At 44.9% G+C, this 21,450-nt stretch overlaps 1 protein-coding gene across 3 annotated transcripts in view; it reads right to left on the reverse strand.

Moving 5' to 3' along the window:
• HPF1 (histone PARylation factor 1) overlaps nt 1-21,450 on the reverse strand; it is a 281,970-nt gene that overhangs the window by 145,999 nt on the left and 114,521 nt on the right. For 2 of the 3 annotated variants that reach the window (XM_069631405.1, XM_069631406.1), the window contains exons 4-5: nt 21,209-21,307; nt 2,994-3,144 (exon numbers count right to left, since the gene is read on the reverse strand). In XM_069631405.1, the coding sequence (XP_069487506.1) occupies nt 2,994-3,144; nt 21,209-21,307 (250 nt within the window). The remainder of the gene's footprint in view (nt 1-2,993; nt 3,145-21,208; nt 21,308-21,450) is intronic. The other variant, XM_069631407.1, reaches the window with a different exon arrangement.

The raw sequence follows: 21,450 nt of genomic DNA on the forward strand, positions 1-21,450 counted from the left end.
TGTGAAAGACATGTCCTGGAGACAAGGTTGCCATGTGAGCGGATGCCCACTTTAAGTGTGCAGATACAGTTGCTGTGAAGCTAGTGATTTGGTAGTGGTGTGACTGCTGAAATGGATGGCTTGTGACTGCAGACACAAAGAGTGTATGAATGGGCAGTAAAGCGGTTGGTGCCTCGGCGCAGCTTTACTGCTCACAAGATCCTTTTTTCTTGTGCCAAACCAACCATGGCTGTCCTGTTGCACTATAAACTGTATATGTATGAGGAATGTGAGCAAAGGTGCCTGTGAAAGGGCTTGAAAAGGAAAATCAGGACAGCAGTGGGTACTGCAGTGATTCTTGTATTCCTAGAGTATTTAGCATACAGATTTACCAGTTTTCTCCCCGGTGAGGACACCCATGCATGCGAGGTCTGGTTTTCATTGGGACATATGTGGAAACCTGGGAAGGTAGGACAAATGTTGTTGGCAGAGTGTTTCGGTGGTTTCCTTGTGGCAAATGTGTGAAAATTGAATTTGTTTTCGCCACTTTCTGGTGTTTGCCTGGTCTTGTGGGTAATAGATTCTAGGGCAATTGGCTAGTCAGACCTTGTCGGATACCCCCGGCGTCTTTTCAGAGATGCATAAGGTTCCCCGTTTTTCTTGGTGATGACACCCCAAGCCCAAATTTGTGGGTTGTTCACAAAGCCAAACCCAGTCTTCCCCGGGGCCTTTGATGTACCAGTGGTTTGGCCTTTTCCCTTTGCGCCCAGGTAGATGCACCCACACGTGAGGTACCATTTTTGTCTGGACACCTGTGGTAACGTGGGAAGCTAGGACATGTGTTGTTGCTGGGGTGTTTCAGTTGTTTCCTGGTGGCAAATGTCTGAACATTGTGTCCCCCCCCCCCCCCCCAAATTTGGGACTTTGCCGGGCATTGCGGGTAATACATTCTAGGTCGATTCACACAAGTCAGACCTCTGTGGATTCCCAAGGGGTCTTTTCAGAAATGCATGCAGTTCCCCGTTTTCCTTAGTGGCTGCGACACCCCAAGCACAAATCTGTGGGTTGCCCACAAAGCCAAATCCAGTCTTCTCCAGGGTGTTTGCTGTGCCAGTGGTTTAGCCTGCTCCCTTTGGGCCCAGGTAGGTGCACTCCCACATGTGAGGTACCGTTTGTTGGGACACCTATGGGAAATGTGTTTCCTCTTGGTTTTGATACCGTTTCCATACATTTGCTACTGCACTTTGTTACACAACCCTTTCATTTCCCATATCTAACCTACATTTAGTTGCTGCTTTAGGCACTAAAAGCTTTTGTAACCTGCACAAGTCACCTATGCTTCAAAAGGTCTGCCTGTGTTCTTTCAGTATGCTTGCCATTCCTCACCCCACTGGTTTTGATTATTTTCAATTGGAAAGTACGTCCGTTTAAGCCATACCATGGCTCAGTTTTTGGCTTGTGGTATTACTTGTTTTGTGAAACATTACGAAAAATGTGTGATTTCCCAACTAGTAGAGTAGGGGGAATGTAGCAGTGCAGTGCATTGCTTTTCTCAATTTTCACAGAAACCATTACACCTTACAGGCCCAAACATGTCCAGCACAACTTTTTTTTCTGTCATTTTCCAAATCTTTTCCGAAACTATTGGAATTATATCTACATAGTTGTTGCCTGACCAGCCCAAATGACCCCTTCCTAAACTTGGAATTGTGTCTACTTTTCAGAAATGTATGCCTTTCTGTCTTCCCATTCAACTTTCCTACCCTCCTCTTCCGTTCCGTCCATGCATGTCCTATTGGGTAAAAAAAAAAAAGGGAAAAATAGTCTCACAAAACTGATGGTAAATTTATAAAAATGCTTTTTTTGTTTCCACTCAACCTGTTCATGAAAGCATGGAAACTGGCGAATTTGGGACAGCAAACCATTTGTTCCTCCAGGCTCTGTGTACATAATTTTATTGGCATTTTCTGAAAAAAAACACAAAAACATTTGCTCTGTTATTTTCTCTCACCCCCATACAGCAAACTACGATTCCTTTGTGGTGTTATGACCGCCTGTATATGAGAAGAAAAGGGGATAAATTTGGCCGAGATATCTCATGTAACAAAAATGTTACAAGACATTGAATGGTGACATAACAAAACCTCCAAAAAAGGGCTCAGCACTGGGAGGGAAAACCCTTAGCAGTTTAGTTAAATGTGTTTTGTGAACATTGCTACAGTAACATTTAGGAGGTGGAGTACTGTTTTTAACTTCTACTTATTTAATCAAATGACAGTGCAGGAGATGGGACCATTTGCAACAAAATGGCCTCTCTTTTTGCAATGCTCACCTGGCAACGCAGATGTAAAATCTGAACAAATTGAGAATTTTACAGGGATTAATAGGTTTGCAAGACCAGGTGGTTTGGTAGAAGGAAGGGGGAAGATATTATCAAGGAAATCCTGAAAACCACCAGCCATCACCCATGTACAAAGGCACCAAAATCCCTCTGAAGCTTGAGCCACGTGTAGTTCTTCCAAGATTTACAGAATGTCGCCGAAACATTCTCTATGTACAGATATAAATTTAGCACCAAGAGAATATCCAAATGGCAGCACATAAGGTTATATGTAAAAACCATACCAAATGGAAAGGTAAATCAATTCTTAGACAAATGACATGCAGGTCAAAAGTAACCTTCACAAATGTTGATCTACAACATTTCATGCTGATTATAAAAGCAAAAAACATGGATGCAACTACCCCCCACCCCATTATGAAAATTAAAAAGCAAATCAAGCAAAGAACAAACTACACATTAAAGTAGCCCGACTTCAAAGAGGACCAGTGGGGTACTTGCATTCCATGTGTGTGACACAAATACATAGTTTTCTTTTTTATGACATACAATATGTTGAAATTTGGGAATTGGAACTCAGGAAAATCCCAATTTACCAAGCACAAACAGGTTACATGATTATTAATTAATAATAAATTCTAAGGGCAAAAAAAAAAAAAAAAAAAAAACATACTTTCTTATCCCTTTGTTTCATTTTGGCAGATTTTTGTTCCAGTGAATAGCCAAATTCTTCTGCTGCTCTCGATAACTTCCCATCAAGGTCTTTCAAAACGGTGCACAGCTTTTTATCTTTAACTTCCTTTAGCTTTTTAGATAAAAACAACCTACACATTAAAAGGAAACTATTATAAATATTGAAAAAAACTTGTCAATTATTTAGACATATTTAAAGCATGGGTGTCTTACACAGGATAAAACATGAAATACAGGTATCTTAACTAATTTGTGGAAATGCAGAAGGGATTACTTGTTGGACTAGGTTTCTATACTTCTAGCACCTTTGGCAGCAGAGGCCAACATGGGCTTTAAAATTCATCAACAGATCGTTGCAGGTGAAGCATTAAATCAATCTCATCCAAACATGTGTCTCATCTACCAAAAAATAAAATCCAGAGCTGTGGACGGAGACGCATGCTGCCTCGGTGAGCTGCATACTCTTGGCCAGCCTTTGCACCCTAAATACCCCTAAAAATCTACAAAAAGCAAGATTAGTGGGGGGTGGTCTGAAGTCCCTGTGAAGGTCAGATTCAAGGAATCTATGTGATCACTGCGCCACCCGTAATTCCTCCGACGAAAATGTCGGTGACCATTACGGCACGGCACAGTGATCAGATAGACCACTGTAGCCCGCACCACCCTACCGCACCGCCGGCTACTTACCTTAACAGCAGCACACAAAGAAGTGTGCCGCCGACTTACCTCGATCCCTGCGGCGTCAGTTCCCACCCACTTACGTGGGTCAGCGCTGGCGCTGCAGGGTCCTTTGTTTTAATTTAATTTTTATTTATTTATTTAATTTTTTCTACACTTTCGCGTTTCCTGCCTCTCCATTTAATGGAAGTGGGGGACACCCCCGCAATCCTCGATCCCCATTGCCACGACTAAGAGGAGCGGGGGACACACCCGCAACACACTTCCCTTAGTCGCAGTAATGGGGAGTGGGGGGGTGGGTTTGGCATTTTTGTAATGCGCAAAGGTGCAGTTTTAGTACCAGGTGATCTTATGAGGTTGCAGTACTGGTACGATTCCAATTCAAGCATGAAGCACGAAATCACTGCGGAACCACACTAACAGCAACTCGCCAAAGAAAGCGGGACAGGGCCAAAATGGCGGACAGGCCCTCTTGATATTATGCAGGAGCCCTAGAATAGTGAATGATTCTCCCTCCATCCTATAGAATCAACACTAGGCAGACCGCGGACAGGTGGGAATTGGAGAACTCCCGGGAGAGGTGAGGAACGAGTACAGTTGGTAGCGAGTTCACCAAGCAACGCCTTACCGGTACTAATACAGCGTCCCGCTGGGGGCTATCCCCCTGCCTTCATCTAGTTGCGAGCTCCAAGGCGATACCTGGCCGGCGCGGGGTGAGAGGGAGCGTCGATATTGCAAGAAAGATCCTGTAAATTAACCACCCTCGTTGTGTGCCAAACTAATGCCCCTGAATCCACGGGCGTCCATCCTCGTTCAAATTAGATACCCAACATGGGAGCGGAGAAGGAGGGAAAATGCACTGCTCTCACGGATAAGTGACCACAGATAGGGCCCGACCAGAAGAAAGCCATTACCAGGACTGGGCCAAAAGTGCACAGGTGCACTCCTGATAAACCAGCAAGGTACCATTACCTTTGGAAATTAACCTTGAGGGACACACATAACAGAACAATGTCCAAGCAGGCGAATAAACAAAAGGGCCTCCAGTCAGGTGATATCAAGGCATTGATGCAAGGACACGAGGTCTAAACGACAGCAACAAACATCAGCGCAGGGCCACTCAGCTGACATCATGGATCTATTGGATGCAGATACCCCCCCCCCACCCAGCCACGAGGCGTCCTGACGTTCAGGAAATGCTGGCTGAAATAAAGGAGCTGAAGGACTGTGTCCTCAATCTCACCAAGTCAATGACAAACCTGAATAAAACAGATGGTAGCAGTGGGAAAAAAAAAATAAATAAAAAAAAAAAAAAAGTTGAACGTATGCGAACAAAGCTATGAACAGGACGAATTGGCGAAGCGGATGGACACAATGGAACAAATGGAGTAGGTTGTGCACAACTAGGAAGACTCCAAAAATAGGTCCAGACGTAATAACAGACTGCGTGGGATACCAACAACTGTCCCGGACAGTGGCCTGAAAGGATATGTGCAGGTGTTGTTCCACCAATTGCTTTCTGACTCCGAGGAGGAGGAGATTATCCTGGATAGACCTCACAGGGTCCATCTATACTACTTACCAGCAAAGGAAGAACTTTCCCGGGACATGCTCACGAGGGTGCATTTCTTTGAATTGTGTAAGAGCAGATTATGAGGGGAAGCAAGGAAACAAGAGCCCCTGAGATTCCGTGAAACCATCAAACTAATGCATCAAGATCTGGCTCCTGCGACCCTATTGTCTGGGGATGGTAACAGCCTGGTTACAACAGAAGCACATAAGTTACAGATGACCTTTCCGTGTGGTCTTCGATTTGAATACCAAGGCACAGTGCACCATGTGACTAAAGAGGAGGAGATGGCGGACTTGATGGAACAACATGACTCACTCTTCGGAACAAGAGACATCTCGGAGGGAGGAAGAGCCTTCTTAACAGTGTATGCTCAGGAAACGCAGAAGGCGGCAGGACCGTCCTTACCCTAAGGGGAGAGGAAAAGGTCCCCACGTACCAGATGAGACATGATACTGGGACTCATCGGGAGAGATCGACTGAAAGAGATGGATAACCAGATGCAAGCTATGTGTTGTGCCGGGGCGCGATCTGGTTGAGTCACAGGCCGAAAAGGGTTTGGGGCAGTGTGGCCGGGAGACGGAGATGTCGCCCGTTCTGAAACATGTACCACAGAAACACATGATTTGCGATTGCAACAATGCATTGTTTTAAAGTTGGGTTTTGGGGGGTGTGGGGGGGGGGGGTTTGGAAGAGATTCCAGGGGAATAGTTTACAGGGAGGGGGATTACCCATGCCTTTTGGTGGGATAAAAATTATAAATTGCAGGACACTCGGAGACAAAGACTATGGTGACCCTGAATGTTCATGGACTGAACTCCCCAATGAAGCCCAAATCGATACTGCAGAGGCTGATGGGGCTACATGCCACTCTGGTATTTCTTCAAGAAAAACAATTCGAGGGATGACATTTTCTTTCCCCCTATTAAGTATTATGCATCCAGCGGTAAGAAAACCAGAGGGCTAGGGATCTTGTTGCATAGAGAGACAGGGTTTCGGTAGACATTCCTGTACAAAGACCCAGAGGCCAGATGCTAAGTGCTTAAAGGTTCCTTGGAGGGGAAGATGTTCATCCTAGTAACACAATGGACAAAACATTAGCCCCCCACAAGTAATAACTAATTCAGACAGGCTTTGGGGACATTATTTAGAGACCTAGCCTTAATCGAAACCTGGCGGTTCTTCCACGATGCAGAGCGGGACTATACGTATTTCTCTGCAGCGCACCAGGGATTTTCAAGAATTGATATATTTTAGTATCAGCAACACTAATTCCTCGAATCACAATAAAAATAGGGACGCGATATCTCCAAGACCACGCCCCAGTGTACCTCCAAATCGACTTCAATAAATCCTCAAGAGGCCCCCAGACAATGGAGATTTAATGAATTAGTCCTTCGAGCTATAGCCCTGAGATTCCATATGGAGAAGGTCATTAGTGACAATTTTTAAGAAAATTAGAGGAAATGGACTGGAGGGTGTTCTGGGACGCAGGTAAAGCATGTCTCAATCGACTGCCTTTTTCAGAGAACGCAAACTTCACTGCATAGTACTCGAAAGAGGTAAAAGAATTAGCCTCTCCTTATGTTGGGTTTCTAACACTTAAGGCATTACGTAACCTGCCAAGAGCCAGGGTGCAATTAGAGGCGTATATGGCAGATTGTTCAGCTCAAGCATTGCTAAGACTGCTTCCTCGCTGCCAAGTTGCGAAAACAGAGGGCACACAATTATATTAAACTAAAGAACAAATCGGGAGAATTACAGCGGGCGGAGGACGACAGACTAGCAATAGTTGACTCCTACCACAAGGGGCTATTAAAGAAAGAAGACAAGGACACATCTCATCAACTGGAATATATTCAAGAGGTACAGTTGCCGAAAATAACAGGAAGAGAAGGGACACCTTGATAAACCCATTACTGAGGAGGTTAGCGAGGCCATTAGTTCTTTACCAGCCAACAAAGTTCCAGGGCCAGATGGCTTCAGGAATGGGTATTATAAGACATTCCGGACACAGCTTAGGCAGCCATTAACCCGGCTCTTTAACAGTATTATGGAACTGGGAATGGTTATGGAAGACATGAGTGAGCTTCTCCACCACATCTTTAATATTGAAACCAGGAAAAGATCCCAATGAATGCTCCAATTATCGCCCCATATCCCTACTTAATGGTGATGCCAAGTTATATTCATAAATATTGGCGGTGAGACTAGCAAAAATCCTGCCGAGTGCGATTCACGAGGTTCAATCTGGGTTTCCTTTTGGGGAGACAATCACAGGATAATGTTAGGTGGGCAGTGGACATTATTGATGTAGGGGTTAGAACGGGCCAAATATTCTCTGTAGCCGCTCTAGATGCAAGGCGTGAGTTTTATAGCATGGATTGGAAGTTCCTTGAACAGACGCTGACTGCATTTGGGCGTTGCCCTGCATTTATACGAATAGTCCTAACTTTTAGATCCCCTCCACTAAATTTCTAGTTAACGGGAGGCACACGACACGGGTAGACATACGCCGGGGCATGAGACAGGGATGTCCACTATCGCCATTGATCCCAGAAATGGCCATAGCACCAATGACTAGGTAGGACTATGGGATTGCGGGCGTGATATATTAACAGGAAGAGCACAAGATCGCACTCTAAGCTGATATTTTGCTATTCATGAGAGATACGAAAAAGACTATGACAAAAATAATGGAGAGGCTATGATAATTTGCAGAGGTCTCCGGTTTCGTTATTAATTATGCTAAATCCAAAGCCTTGAATATAACTAATAGATCTGATCATAACCGAACTAGGCAACACATTTCCGTTGGTGTGGGAAAAGGAGGGGATAGATTACCTGGGAATAACCTTAACTAAAATTTACAAGGGACTATATGGAGCAAATATTACTCCTTTCTGAAAAACATTGCTTGAAAATGTCGACAGATCGGATAACCAGGAACTCTCATGGCTTAATTACTGTGGTTAAAATTACACTACTGCACAGACTTCTCTATGTGTCGAGCATGCTCCCCATTAGAATCCCAGCCCAGATGGTTAAATCCTTGCAAACAGCGGTGCTAGGATTTATTTGGCATACGAAACGACAGAGGGTCCCTAGATAGGTTCTCTTTAGGGCCCAGTTGATGGGAGGACTAGAGGTACCCGAGCTAAAACGATACATACTTGCAGCACAGCTGGCACCCATGTTACAATGGGCAGAGAGTAATCCAGGCAAAGGATGGTGTAAAAAAGAACAAGGGGCTACTACAACCCTGTTAAGTAGGCTTCCATTCATGGTATGGAAGGCTCGAAAGGCAGGAGGGCAGTTGTTGGAATCTACCCAAAATACTGTACAAAGTTGGGACCAGGCCATGCGAATGAAAGGGCTGACCCCAGGTCTTGGTACCTGTAGTCAGATGGATCTTAATACCGAGTTCTCCCCAGGTTGGAGTAATGTGTTTCGGGATAAGTGGCAGGGGGGTGGGGGGGTCGTACTGCCTTACGGTTGATGGAGCTTTACCATAATGGGAAGCCACTCAATTTTGAGGACTGCAAAAAACGCGTTCCATGTAGGAGAGTGGGAACGCTATAGATCTATACAGATTAGACATTGAATATCCGAAAAGGAGGTCAAAGAAGCTGGAAGGCGACCACCGATCGGGATGGCGATGGTGGGGTCTCTCGCAACTTTATCGTCTTCTGGAGAGAGCCCAGATGGGAGGACACACTTCCATACATTAATAAGTAGGTGAAAGATCTGGACATGGATTCCTCAGAGGCGGGACACACCTGGGGACGAGCATACAAGACCTCAATGTACAGCCATTAAAGAGTCATAAAATCTGCTACAGATGGTATTTAACCCCCCAGCAGTATTCACCATGCACTCCTATTTTTGATGATTCCTTAAATTTGGTTTATGTTAGTAGCAAAGCTGCTTTTAATAAATTTAAGGTGCAGTGGAGATGGTCAACCCTGGCATATCGGTTGTGAGATAAAAGAAGACAGAATAAGTTCCTAATGCAGGAACTACCGTCCCCTGCACACTTTCACAAGCTCAATATTTGAGCCAAACTTTTTAGGTTGACTTATGTTCACACTCCGATTGTGTTGGTCAAACAAAGTTCTTCAATTATTTCTATTTAAGAAAACAGACAATTTTTAGTCTTCAATGATGGACATCAAGACAATTCTTTATAATCTTCATATGTAGTTTTATTTTTCAAAAGTGGCCCATGGGCATTAAGACTAAAAATTGTCTGTTTTCTTAAATAGAAATAATTGAAGAACTTTGTTTGAACAACACACTCAGTGTGAACATAAGTCAACCTAAATTGTTTGGCTCAAATATTGAGCTTGTGAAAGTGTGCAGGGGACAGGAGTACTTATTCTGTCTTCATTTACCCCCCCCCAGCACCTAAACAAAATGAAACAGGAACTATCCCCTCTCTGCTGCAGGAACTGTGGGGCTTTGGGGGATCTTAGCTATATGTGGTGGTCGTGTCCAAAAGCTCAATTTTACCGGAAAGTGCTACTCAGCCATATAAACGAGATTGTAGGGGTGGCACTACTTAACTCCCTGCTGGTGGTACTGTTAGGGGCGACAGCGGAAAATGCCTATGCGGCCAGCGGACCTAGAGCAGCACTAGTAACACTTACTGGCAGCAGCCCATATGACATTAGCCAGAGCATGGAAAACAGAAGAGGGCCATATGGTAGCATGGCGTTGCGTGAAGATATGGGGAGTGCGGACCATGGAAAACGTCAGTGCCCCGTCAACAGGGACTGATCAGAAGTATCTTAAAGTCTGGCTTCACTTCCATGAGTTTGTCCAAGCTAAGAAACAGACCTAACTTGCTTATGAACCTGTCCATCTTGTAATAGCTACCTCGGAGCTCTATGAAATTAATATCAGCTTGGTAGCCGAGTGCCCTGCAATCCGATGAAGGGGTAATTCTACTTTATGTCTAATGCGGTAGGAGGGAGTACAGGGTTGGTTATACATATATAAAATACATTATCATCATGGTCAAATGTTCGAAATGTTTATGACCGTGCCTTTACGGAAGGATTGCTATTTGAGATCAGACCATATCATATCATGTTATATACACATGTTTTTTTTTCTACAGACTCTGGTGATGTACAATAAACGTTTTGTTTTTTTAAATAAAATCTAACAACGTTCACTTCACGGCTGAAAGGGATACTTCCAAACAGGTGGCGTCAGACTATGGATTTCCATGAGCTACACAAGTGTCTGCAGACAACAGGTTAAAATGAAGGTCCAGGACTGAATTTTACCATGAAGGAACCAAAATCAACAGGGCCTTGGTGGAGATGGACAAAAAGACCACCTTAAATATATTATGCATTGCATACTAGGCCTCGGACCATCACCATAGTCATTGGGCCTCATTACAACCCTGGCGTTGGACCATGGTGCTTTTAGCACCATGGTCCATGCCGGATTCCGCCATGGTGGATGGCGGATTTACCGCCCCATTCCAAGGTTGGTGGGACGGTAAATCCCCATTCACCATTGCCCCTTCCCCATTCCCATTTTTGCCCCATAGGGCTCAATGGGAATGGGGATGGGGAAGGCGCCAATTACGGCACCGTAAATTACGGTGCCGTAATTAGCACCAAGGTCGCTTAGCGCCTTGGACTTTTAACGCCTGCAAAAAGCGGGCGTTAAAGTGGGAATCTGGCGTTAAGGGTTTAACGGCGCTGCAGCCTTTTATGGCGCCATTAACCCCTTAACGTCAGGGTTGTAATGAGGCCCATTGTTTGAGAGTGGTCACAAAATTGTGAGTGTAAACATTTAGGTGTTTTGTACAGCACTGACATGCAGGGAATCCCACTTTCTAGTGTTGGAGAGGGCAAGAGAGGGTGTGGGAAGATAAGTGGGTCAGTGGTAGGGAGCACCATATTCAATGTGAGCTAGGTGTTGCAGTCCTGAGGGGTCCAGCTCCAAAGAAAGGAGGGACGAGTGGGAGCTCCACATTCCATACTAATACTGCAACACTGGGGGACTGGTTTCCAAGTAATCGTGCACAAGATTCAGGGGTGCAGGTGTGTTGGCACAGACAGAATGTGATTAAGGTTCCTCGAAGTGTAGAGGTGTGGCAAGGGGCTGGGGGAGGGATTGTGGGTACAGATGCAGTCAGATAGCCAAACTTAATGGTAGGGCCTGAGATGGGTGGCAGTGCAGATAGTCTATTCTAGAAGCTCGGTATGTTTGAGAGAATTGGTAGTGTCATGTAAATGAGTGAAGACGTTTGAGCTCAACTGCAAAGAGCAAGAGGGGACGGTTGAGATACTAGCATCCTGTGACTTGAGAGAGGAGGGGAAACTGCATAGCCCCTTTATTTTGTTCATTTATAACACGCCAAAATCCTGCAAGCATCAGGGCGCACACTCACACTAGGGCATAAGAGGGACAACACGGAACATGAAAGACAACTCCAGGTTTAATTATTCAAATAGAAACGTTTTAGGCGTGTTCCTGAAACTCTGCAGCTTTTTCCCCCGGCATAAGTCATCAGGTAAGGCGTTGCAGGTCAGGGCTGCTCGTACTGGAAAAGATTGGCCATTGCCCCCGGTTCTTTTTGCTCAAGGGATGTGTTAGGGAGAATTATCAATTTTATGCTTAATCTCCTCTGCTAGTGAGACCCCAGCACTTTTTGCTGGACTTCTGGACCTTTTCTTGTTTTCCTGAATGAGGGCAGCCCTTTCTCCCCCCTCATTCATTCTTACTGCTCTAACCATGGAAACGTTTATTTTTATGTTTTACTTTATTTGTATGGAGTCATTCTTTCCTCCATATCTCTTAAAAGGCATCTGCGTTACTCTTTTGCAGCACTCAGCACACTCTGTGCAGTGTTGCTGAGAACCCTTTGGGTTCTCCTTTTTATATTATTTTATTTCCCTAAGAACTACTGTTCTTAGGGAAAGAGGGATTCTTTGTATCCTTCCTAACTTATGAGAAACAAGCACACACCACCTTATGTTGAGTGCTAACGGGATACCCAGTATCCCCTTCTCTCTGCTCCTGTGACTTTCTGGTCACAGTGACAACCCTAAAGTTACGGCTGATGGCAGTGGATGTGCTCTACCAACTTGTGTACCAGTTTCTACCGCAGACTGTATTCACAGCCTCGGGTATGCACAAAAGGGTCACCTATGGTCTAACATGGTGGCGCCTTTCTTTTATCGCCATTTCTTTTGTGGTTGTCCTTGGTTAGCCCTTCTACCATTCTGGGAGGGGGAGGTCTGAATGTGCGTTTTGCCTTTGGTGGGAAACCTTTGTGTCCCCACCTAGGCTCCAGCGTGTCTGAAGGCAGAAGCAGGGGAGGAGCCTGCAACTCATCTATCCTTTGTCTGCTGGAGTGGCTGAATAGAACCAGTTCCCACTGCGGGCTGGCTGTCTTTATTGGACAGCCACCCGCCCCTTTCTGTAAATTGCACTGAGAGCTTGCAGAGGAGTGAATGGGAAATCCTAATAAAAGATGAGGTCCCTGAGGCAGAAGGCTGAAGTCGACCACTGGAACAGAAGATCTGAATCTGAAGACTACCATAGGCGCCGGCAAACCCTCCCAGTAACCGTGAAGTGCCACTGCTGTCCTGACTCAGTTTTCTTATTGACAGAGGCGCTCTGAAGAGGATGACTCCTACCCTTTGCTGGTGGGACCAACTAGCCATAAAACGTGCTGCAGATCGAGCAGCCCCCCAAGGTGCTGTGACCATCCAGGGCTGCATACCACGAATACTAGGGGACCTCTGACCGAATTGCAGTGCATTGTTTTCCAGTGCATGAATCCTTGCAGGACTGTGGTGAGCTCCAGTTGGACCTCCAGAGACCCAATCCCACTCCTCAAAGTTCCCTCACCAGAGTGTAGGACTGAAGAATCGAGGTGGATCAGCCAGGCTGAAACCGTTCACTGTTGGAGCTGGAGAACAAAGAAAGCCCCACTGAGGGTCCTTTCTTGCGACTGCTGCTCCAACATCCCTTCCAGAGTCCCGACTCATCACCAGACCAAGGAATCAGGAGCCTGGGTCAGTTGTTGCTGAAAAGGAAAGAATTCTGCTGAATTGTCTTCAAATCACCTAAGGTACTGTGGGGCTAAGGGTAGAACTTACCTCAAGCCGAATAGTCACTCCAGTCTGACTGGAGTGCGATACTAGGTGTCTGGGCGTTCACCCATATTCTTTGCCCAGGCTTTACAGCTTGGGCGGTCATAGGTCGTCCTTTCCAAGGTCCTTACTAACTTTTTATTCCACTAGAGCATTTTACTTGAAAGTACTTGAGTATATTGAGGAACTTTTGCCTTTTCTACTATTCCATGACTTTTGCATCCCTCCTCAACCGATTGTGGAGAATTCTTAAGTTAGGGATTGGACTGCTGAAGTGCTAGAAACCTTGAAGAGTATTGTTGAAGTAGAACTTGCTGGTATTCGTGTTCAATAACCCTTTTTTCCCCCTTCCAACAGACACTTGTCAGGAGTGACATTACTAAATGTTATTTCAACAATTGCTGGTCCAAACCACTACTAGTTAAGCAGTTACCTGAAAAGATGTTGCTTTTGTTTTCTATTTTTTGTATAACTTTCATGTTTCTTGGGAATAATGTATTTACTGGGTTCTCTGTACTGACCTACAGCTCACATCCTCCTCATAAGATAAGTCTGGCTGCTCTGCCATTCTACCAAACCTTTGGGTAGTACAGACGTATACTAAGAATTGGGGCCTGTATACCAAGGGGTAGTTTTATGAGGTCTCACCCCCAGGTAAGACTTAAGGAAAACTCTCCTAACAGGATGATGAGGCGATGAGTGGCACTGTAGGGTAGAAGCCCGTTTGGTTCACATCTCAAAACGTACTGACTCTAGTACAAAGGTGCTTTCCCATACAGACACTTATGGGTACGTGTAATTTCTTTGAATCGCACCCTCACGACTGCCAGCCAGTGCAGTTCTTTTCTGAAGTTAGTTATATGCTCTCTTTTTGCTACATTACAGACACTCCTAATTGCCTAATTTTGTATCATTTGTAACATCTGGATACATTCTTTGTTTGCACTGTGAGGAAGTGCATTGCAATAGTCCTATCTTGGCATGTGTTACGCTCAACTGGCTCCCACAGGGGCGTCGATCGGAACTGGACAGCTGCGGTTTCCACCCACGTGACGCGTAGTCCAGAGATGACAGACTGGACTGGCCCACCTAATCTAGTCTGCTTGATCCGAAGAAGCATTCTCCTGAAAGTGGAGAAAGGGAATTAGCCACCTGTGGATTTGAGTGAAACCCCCCCCACCCCACTATTCTCCCCTCTAATCACCTCCGATGTCTCTTTTTATATCCTCACCTTATGTTTTTAAAGGATGAGCTCTCCATCCTGCGTAGAATGCAGGAAAGCGTGGATAACCAGTTACTTCACTGGTCTGAAGGAATTGGAGAGTTCCAGAACAAGATTGACTCTGAGGTTCCTGGCGAGGAGCCGTAAGTATATAGTTCGTAAGAGTTCAAAATGTCTGACTTTCACTCTTGTCCGATTCCTTGCAGCTTGCCCCTAGAGAAGATTTCCTCGTGCGGCTGGTAAAGTTCAGGTAAGAGTCTGTAGTATCCAACACTGTCCGGTAAATGACACCTGTATGTAATCTGTTGCTTTCTCCCTTATTACAGGTGCTGAGTGAGAATTATGGTGTTTTGAGGAATAATACCTCCGGTGGTAAAATCGGGTACGTCTATTATGATGAAGGAGATTCCCTTGGTTTGTTCTTTCGGCTCACCTGGCTGTCCTTTTGTTCCCTTAGATGCCAGAGTTTGGCGAAGAAATGATGAAAACGGAGGTGGATCGTGGAGGTGCTGCGAAGGCTGGTGAGTATAGCGCGGCGCTGCAGCAGGCGACGCCCATCAAATAATGTCTTTCTTCCTATTCGAAGGCGCGATGGATCCAGAATCAGGTGAGGAAATAAGTATTGTTCTTGTTCTAACCTTTTTCCTTATTTCTCCCTTTTCTCTAGGAGCTCCAGACTCGAGGCGGGAGTGGCAGAAGACTGGATGCTGGCTTGCAGGCACGGTGAGCGTTACGCTGCAGGATGCAGAATAACGCGAAGCATGAGCTGCTCTTCGGGCGTGGTTTAAATAGCCTTCAAAGTAGTCCCAAGTAAGAAGTTCCCAAGTCCACACCCGAGTAAGAAAATAGTCCCTGACACAAAGTAGTCCCCCTTCAGACTTCACATTGGCTTGAATGCTGAGCAGCATGGTCTGCATGAGGTAAGTGAAAGCAAATGAGCGTGGACTGACCCCTTCTATGAGCCTGGCAGCTACGGCACCAGGACTGTACCCAGATAGCCCCTAGCCGGGGCTGCTGGGTCTTACCAAAGTATCTGGATGCCTACTCCCGGGACAGATGGACCTGGTCCAGATGCCCGGGGGTAGGAATCATCACAGCATGATAATAGTCCTCACAATGGTTTTGCAGTTCCTACGAGTTAAGGGTTTCATCTGTCTCGGAACTGGTGGTAGTGGGAATTTCTTACAACTCCATCCACCTGTGCCTCTGCACCAAGGGAGGCTCCCAGAAAAACATCTAGAGTCTTGACTTTGTCAGACACTAAAATACAACAGTCTTCCACCTTAAAGACTGTGTACTGAGGTCCCAACTTTGCTCTGACTTGCTTGGAGGCGTAGACCATAAGCTCTAGCTTGGCACAATTTAAGCACATCCAGCTAGAGGTCATCTAACTCTTGATGGCTCCATAAGTCTTAGTCAATTTCTCTGAGTCAGTTACATAATTCCCGCTCAAATCAACTCGTCCGCATTGTTCATAAATTGAATCCCCATGTGTTTCAATTGGTCACAGAGGGGTCGGATATAAACATTAAACAAGGCTGGTGATAGGCATGCACCCTGCGGAACACCAGAGAGCATTTTTGCTGGATCAGAGGAGGCCTCGTCCCAGCATAGCCTTGACATTTCCTTACTCAGAAATGAACGGATCCACTCAATGGTTTCCCGGAGCAATTTCCTGTGCATGCCAGTGTTTTTAGCAGACGATCTAATAAATTAAAGGCCGCCGACAGGTCCAGCAATCTTGTCTTGCTTCCATCCAGGGTGCCAAGCATCTGAGTTTGAAGGCCAGGAAGGGGGCTTTTAGTCCCATGGTTGCCCTGGAAACCAGATTGCCTTAGGTGGAGAACACTTGCTTCCTCTAGATATTCTTGTAATTGTGAAGCAACAACTTTGTCCACAATCTTTAAGAGGAAGAGGGCGTTGGTAATAGGCCTCAGATTTTGAGTCCTTCAGCCATGTCTCAGTTAAGCACATAATATCAATCTTACTATCCGGGATATAAACATGTATATCAGTTGCATGTTTAGGGAGCAATCTAGTGTTCAAGAGAAACATTGTTAGGGTATTAGAGATTGTGCATATCATTCCGGTACCAGTTTCAATGGGGGTCTCCACTGTAAAGGACCTATTCCCGCTCAGAGGGACGGGTGCTGTGCCGTCTGTGCTTAAATGGTTTCTGGAGGGTCGTTGAGAGGGGTCCCTGCCTGCTAAAGTAGGAGGGTTCCACAATCCATGCTGATATCAGAAAGCATGGCTTTAGTAAATCCTATAAAACATCCTAAGAGACTGGTGACTGATCGTGCCAACAGCACCTTTGGAGCAAATCTGGATTCATGTTAAACTAGAGGACACATTACCAAGACATCCCATGGACTATGGTAGGAGCAGGAGAGGCCACACTATGCCACCAATTACGCTTCCTAAGATATTCCAGTACACAGGTATCAGATCTCTCGTAAAACCAATCATTCCCCTAATTAGCCTAACTCAGTGTTCCAACAGAGGTCTATCCAAGATTGGGCTTTATCCTTGTTGAGGTAATCACCCGCCAAGGTCTACTTATTGCTCCAAAAAAGTATTTGAGATTTCCCATGGTTTGTTGTGCTTGGACACAGATCTCTTAAACAAGATCCTATATGACAAGATATAAGAGTGCAAATAATGAAAATCTCCAAAATGGCATTCAATAAGAGAAAGGTATGAATGGAGTGTGCACATTGTTTCATGTAAATGCTAAGACTGCTATAGGATGCAGAATTGGCCAAAAGATAAATTCACCGAGCCACGTGCTTTGAAGTATGGCACATAACAAGTGCTGTATAATCTACCTCAAGTGAGCAAGTGTGATTAAGGGAACTTCTGTCTTTGTCATTCAGATATGGTTAAGAATCGAGGAGAAGCCACTCAGTGGCCTGCCTACTCAGGCAATGTGTTCAATAAGAGAATCCAAGTGGAGCTGGTGATCCAATAGGGGACTGGAGAACGATACACCCAGGTGATCCATAACCCATTTCCTGTGCCAATCTTCAGGCAGCACTACCATTCATTTCAAACAGTTTCAGGTGTACTGCCACTTCTGAATGGAAGGCATTGGGTCAAATGGGTTATACCTTCACAAAATAACTTTAAACCCTTTGTTTCAGACGTGGAGGTGATGTATTTAGAGTCCAAGTGTGCTGGAAGGTTGTTCTGTGCCATGGAACGGGCACTTAATCCAATGCCAGCCCTCCGTTTATAGGCGTTTTTAGGAATGCATGGGAGGCCAGTGTTGGCTGATCAAGTTTCTTAATGGAGAGTAACCTTTCAGCTCCTATGTGAGGTAATTTGGGCCCATTTGCCATATTACCCAATGTAATGTCATAGGAGTTTGACCTCTGTTACATCAGGTGCCAATGAGATTTTCATGCCAAGGGAGATGCAATTCTTTTTAAACCCAGGATCATCCATACACCCCTATTTAAGACGAGCTGTAGGTATCTTACTGCACATTTGTAGGTTCCCACGTACGAGTTGCCATAACCAATTCTAACCAAGATGATGACCTGTATTACCTTTTTGTGGTAAAACTCCAAGAATGGGAGTATTTTGCAGAATCAGTAAAGTTAACAGTGGAGTTATGTTAGAAGGCATTTGTATAGCGCATAATGCCATTGGTATGGCTTTAAAGCAATGCGAGGTTAACGCCCTTGGAGGACCGAAGTACAAGGTATGAGAATTGGGAGGAAGATATTAGAATGTGTGTGCGCATTTTAGCCAGCACAAAGGTATGGAGGGGCAGCAAATTCCCTGCTAGCGATCCATGGTGTTCTGTGAAAGACTGTCAGGAGAGTAGGTAGTCAAGGAGACTGTGCCCAGCTGGACCCAATTCCTTTCATGCGACTCTGCTGTATTCTAATGTTACAGATTATGTTCATTATGAAGTAGAGTAGTGAATTACTGAATCGCTGCAGATGTATGCGGGTGGGTGGCCGTGCCCGGGGAGGGATATGGCTATGTTCCATTGAGATGGAGTGCTATACGTACCAGAGTCAAGGCTGATATCTAGTTGCGATGAGGTTATGCAGAACATATCATGCGGATAGATTGGAATAATTTTCGTGCAGGCTAGGTACTGTCTTGACTCAAGTGTCTCATCAGTCCCCTTCACCTACCTGTCCCATGTTCTAGTTCACCCAGGAGGTGGACTAGGTTAGTCAAGATGGAGAAGGGAAGAGCCAGGTCTTGAGTGCCTTCTGGAAAGCGAGGTGATCCGCTATGCAGTGGATACTAAATGGAATCGAGTTCCAGATGGTGGGAGCTTGGACGGAGAAAGAAGACCACGCTATTCTGGTCGATTTTGCAACTGGGATGAGGAGGAGAGCTGTACCTGGTCACAGGTTTCTGGTGTGCCCGCAGGGTGCGAGCTTGTGTTGATATTTAGCGAGTTGGGTAGAGCACTAGAACGTGCAGATCACTGCGCTGATCATTGTAATAAGTTAGTAGATCCTGCTGCCGGTGAGGGGTTCTTAAAAGACCGTGCTCTTGCATCTTGGTGAGGTTTAATTTATGCTGGGGTTTAGCAGGAACAGATCTATAAAAATATGCAGGTTGCTTTTGTAAAAAGGTAATTTGCACATTTCCACAAATGGGGTAACTAAAATAAGAGCCTCCTCTGGGTTATTTTTAGTTGCCAGACTGTGTGAATCAGGCCCCAATTTTAATAATGGTTTGTTCTGTGAACCATGTAAATGGTCGATATTTTTTAAAATGAATTTAATGCTGTCAATCTTGATTGCACATGCACTCTTACACCTTCTTGCTTATGTGCAAGTCTCGCAGGTTTGACAGGGAAGACTTTCTCCAAATGTGAGAACCTTAATTTAAATATTCCCCTGAGGAAAGGCCTAACGCAACAATGAAATAAGTGGTATAAAAGCAGGCAGGATTCTATTTGGAAGATCACCTACTTATTTGAATAACTGATTTTACAAACATCTTTAGAAAGAGGAGTACATCTCATTTGCACCAGTTAGTGACAGCCCCAATAAAATCAACTGTACAATATTCGTAATAATTGGATTTTACTTTAATTACAATTAAATTAAGGGCCAAAACGGTTCTAATGATAAGAGGGAGGGAGCCCCAACATTAAATCTACAGCATTCAATAGATACAAGATGGTTTTCATTGCAAGTTTCCCCATCTTAATGAAATAAACTAACAAGGACCACAACTCAAGAGTAGGAGGTACGTAGGGAGGATCCCCTCTACCCCCATTAAAATAAAAGCGACAATGCAATTTCAGTGAAGTGAATGATTGCGATGCAATTGACTTCGATGAAACCAGGTAGAACCATTAGCAGGCTTTTCCTTGTACTTCCCCAGCATGGAACCTTTTAATATCTTTTCCATCAGTGACGACATCTTCATTCCCAGCCCACAATCCTACACCTGCGCCTTATGCTCCACCAGTTCTGCAGTTCCGAAAGTCTATTTCCACTGGAAAAAAAGGGCATGCCCCTCTGCCAAGAGCCTGAACTTTGCAACATTTTTGCAGTGATTACCAGATCCTCCAGTCAAAGCAGCACCCTTTTACGCCACTCAGTCCCAACTTTCATCACTGCCGGGTCAGTACATCCAGCAGGCACTCGGGAATCAGCCTGACAGGAACCCCCAGGTCTGATTTTTATGGGCTCGGGGGGCCACGAGGGGCTCACACAAACAGTTTATGCACCACAGCAATCTTGGCTAGACATCCTGCACAGTTGCCGATTTATACAACTGATGAAGACAAAAGAAAAAAGCTCAACTGAAGCATCAATGGAGGCACTTCTCATTGGTGTCAATAGGTCTATAGTGTTCACGTTGCCCTGATAAAGTGAAAGCTTAGTTCCAAAAGAAGCCAATCTGGTAAAGAATGACTCTGGTTCCCTGGAGAAAACCTTTCATTGCCCTCTTTAGATTTCCCAAAAGACCATATCTATTTGAAGTATTTCGAGGAACTATACCCTCGTTTGCGTCTATATAAAGCAATTTTCACACGATATTTACTAAGTCATGCAATAAGAGCAGACCGGATAAAAGGTTTGGCTAGGGCACAGTGCGTGGATGAGCAGTGGGAATAATGCCTGTTGTGCCATACACACACAACTGCCACAAACGGCATCCCTTCACATTTCCTGATTTACACGATGATGCAATGATGCGGTACAATGATAGCTTGCAAATACAAGCAGAGTCTTGCTGATGGTCGAAACATGTATGCAGGATTTACCTAAGGAATATCTAAGGAGCACCACTGAAGTAGTGGAAAGAATTGCAAGGACGTTAAACACGTTTTTTTGAAAACCAAAACCCACTCATTGCATGTATTTTATGTTCACCAACAGGGCAACTTGACGCTATAGAAGTATAAATGCAGGAGTAACACTAAAAATGCATAATCAGATATGGATCATTTAAGTTCCTTCTTAAGCTTCAACCAAAAGATGTTCCTCTTATTCAATAGGGAAGTAGGTAAAGACTTGCATTGTTTTGTGATAATGACAGAAGGAACAACCACCAAACTAATCACTGAGAAAACGTGCGTAGGTTAGAGATCCTAAGAGCTACATACTCACCTGACTGCAGCAAAAACATTATCACCAACTTGATTAATGACGCAGCTTTTCTTTGCCTCATTTTCACCAACAAACACAGGCAGTGCATCTGGACAGTCCCTAAAAACGAACAGTTCACAGGCAAGTCATGAAACACCCGACTCTTGATTAAATGCACAGATTATTTTTAACAGGAGAATTGAGAATTTCCTCAGCCTAGCACGCAAGGACCACTCAAAGAACCATTTACTAAACACATGGGC

The sequence above is a fragment of the Ambystoma mexicanum genome, chromosome 6q, assembly GCF_040938575.1.
Source record: "Ambystoma mexicanum isolate Mex_15411 chromosome 6q, UKY_AmexF1_1, whole genome shotgun sequence".
Taxonomy (NCBI): domain Eukaryota; kingdom Metazoa; phylum Chordata; class Amphibia; order Caudata; family Ambystomatidae; genus Ambystoma; species Ambystoma mexicanum.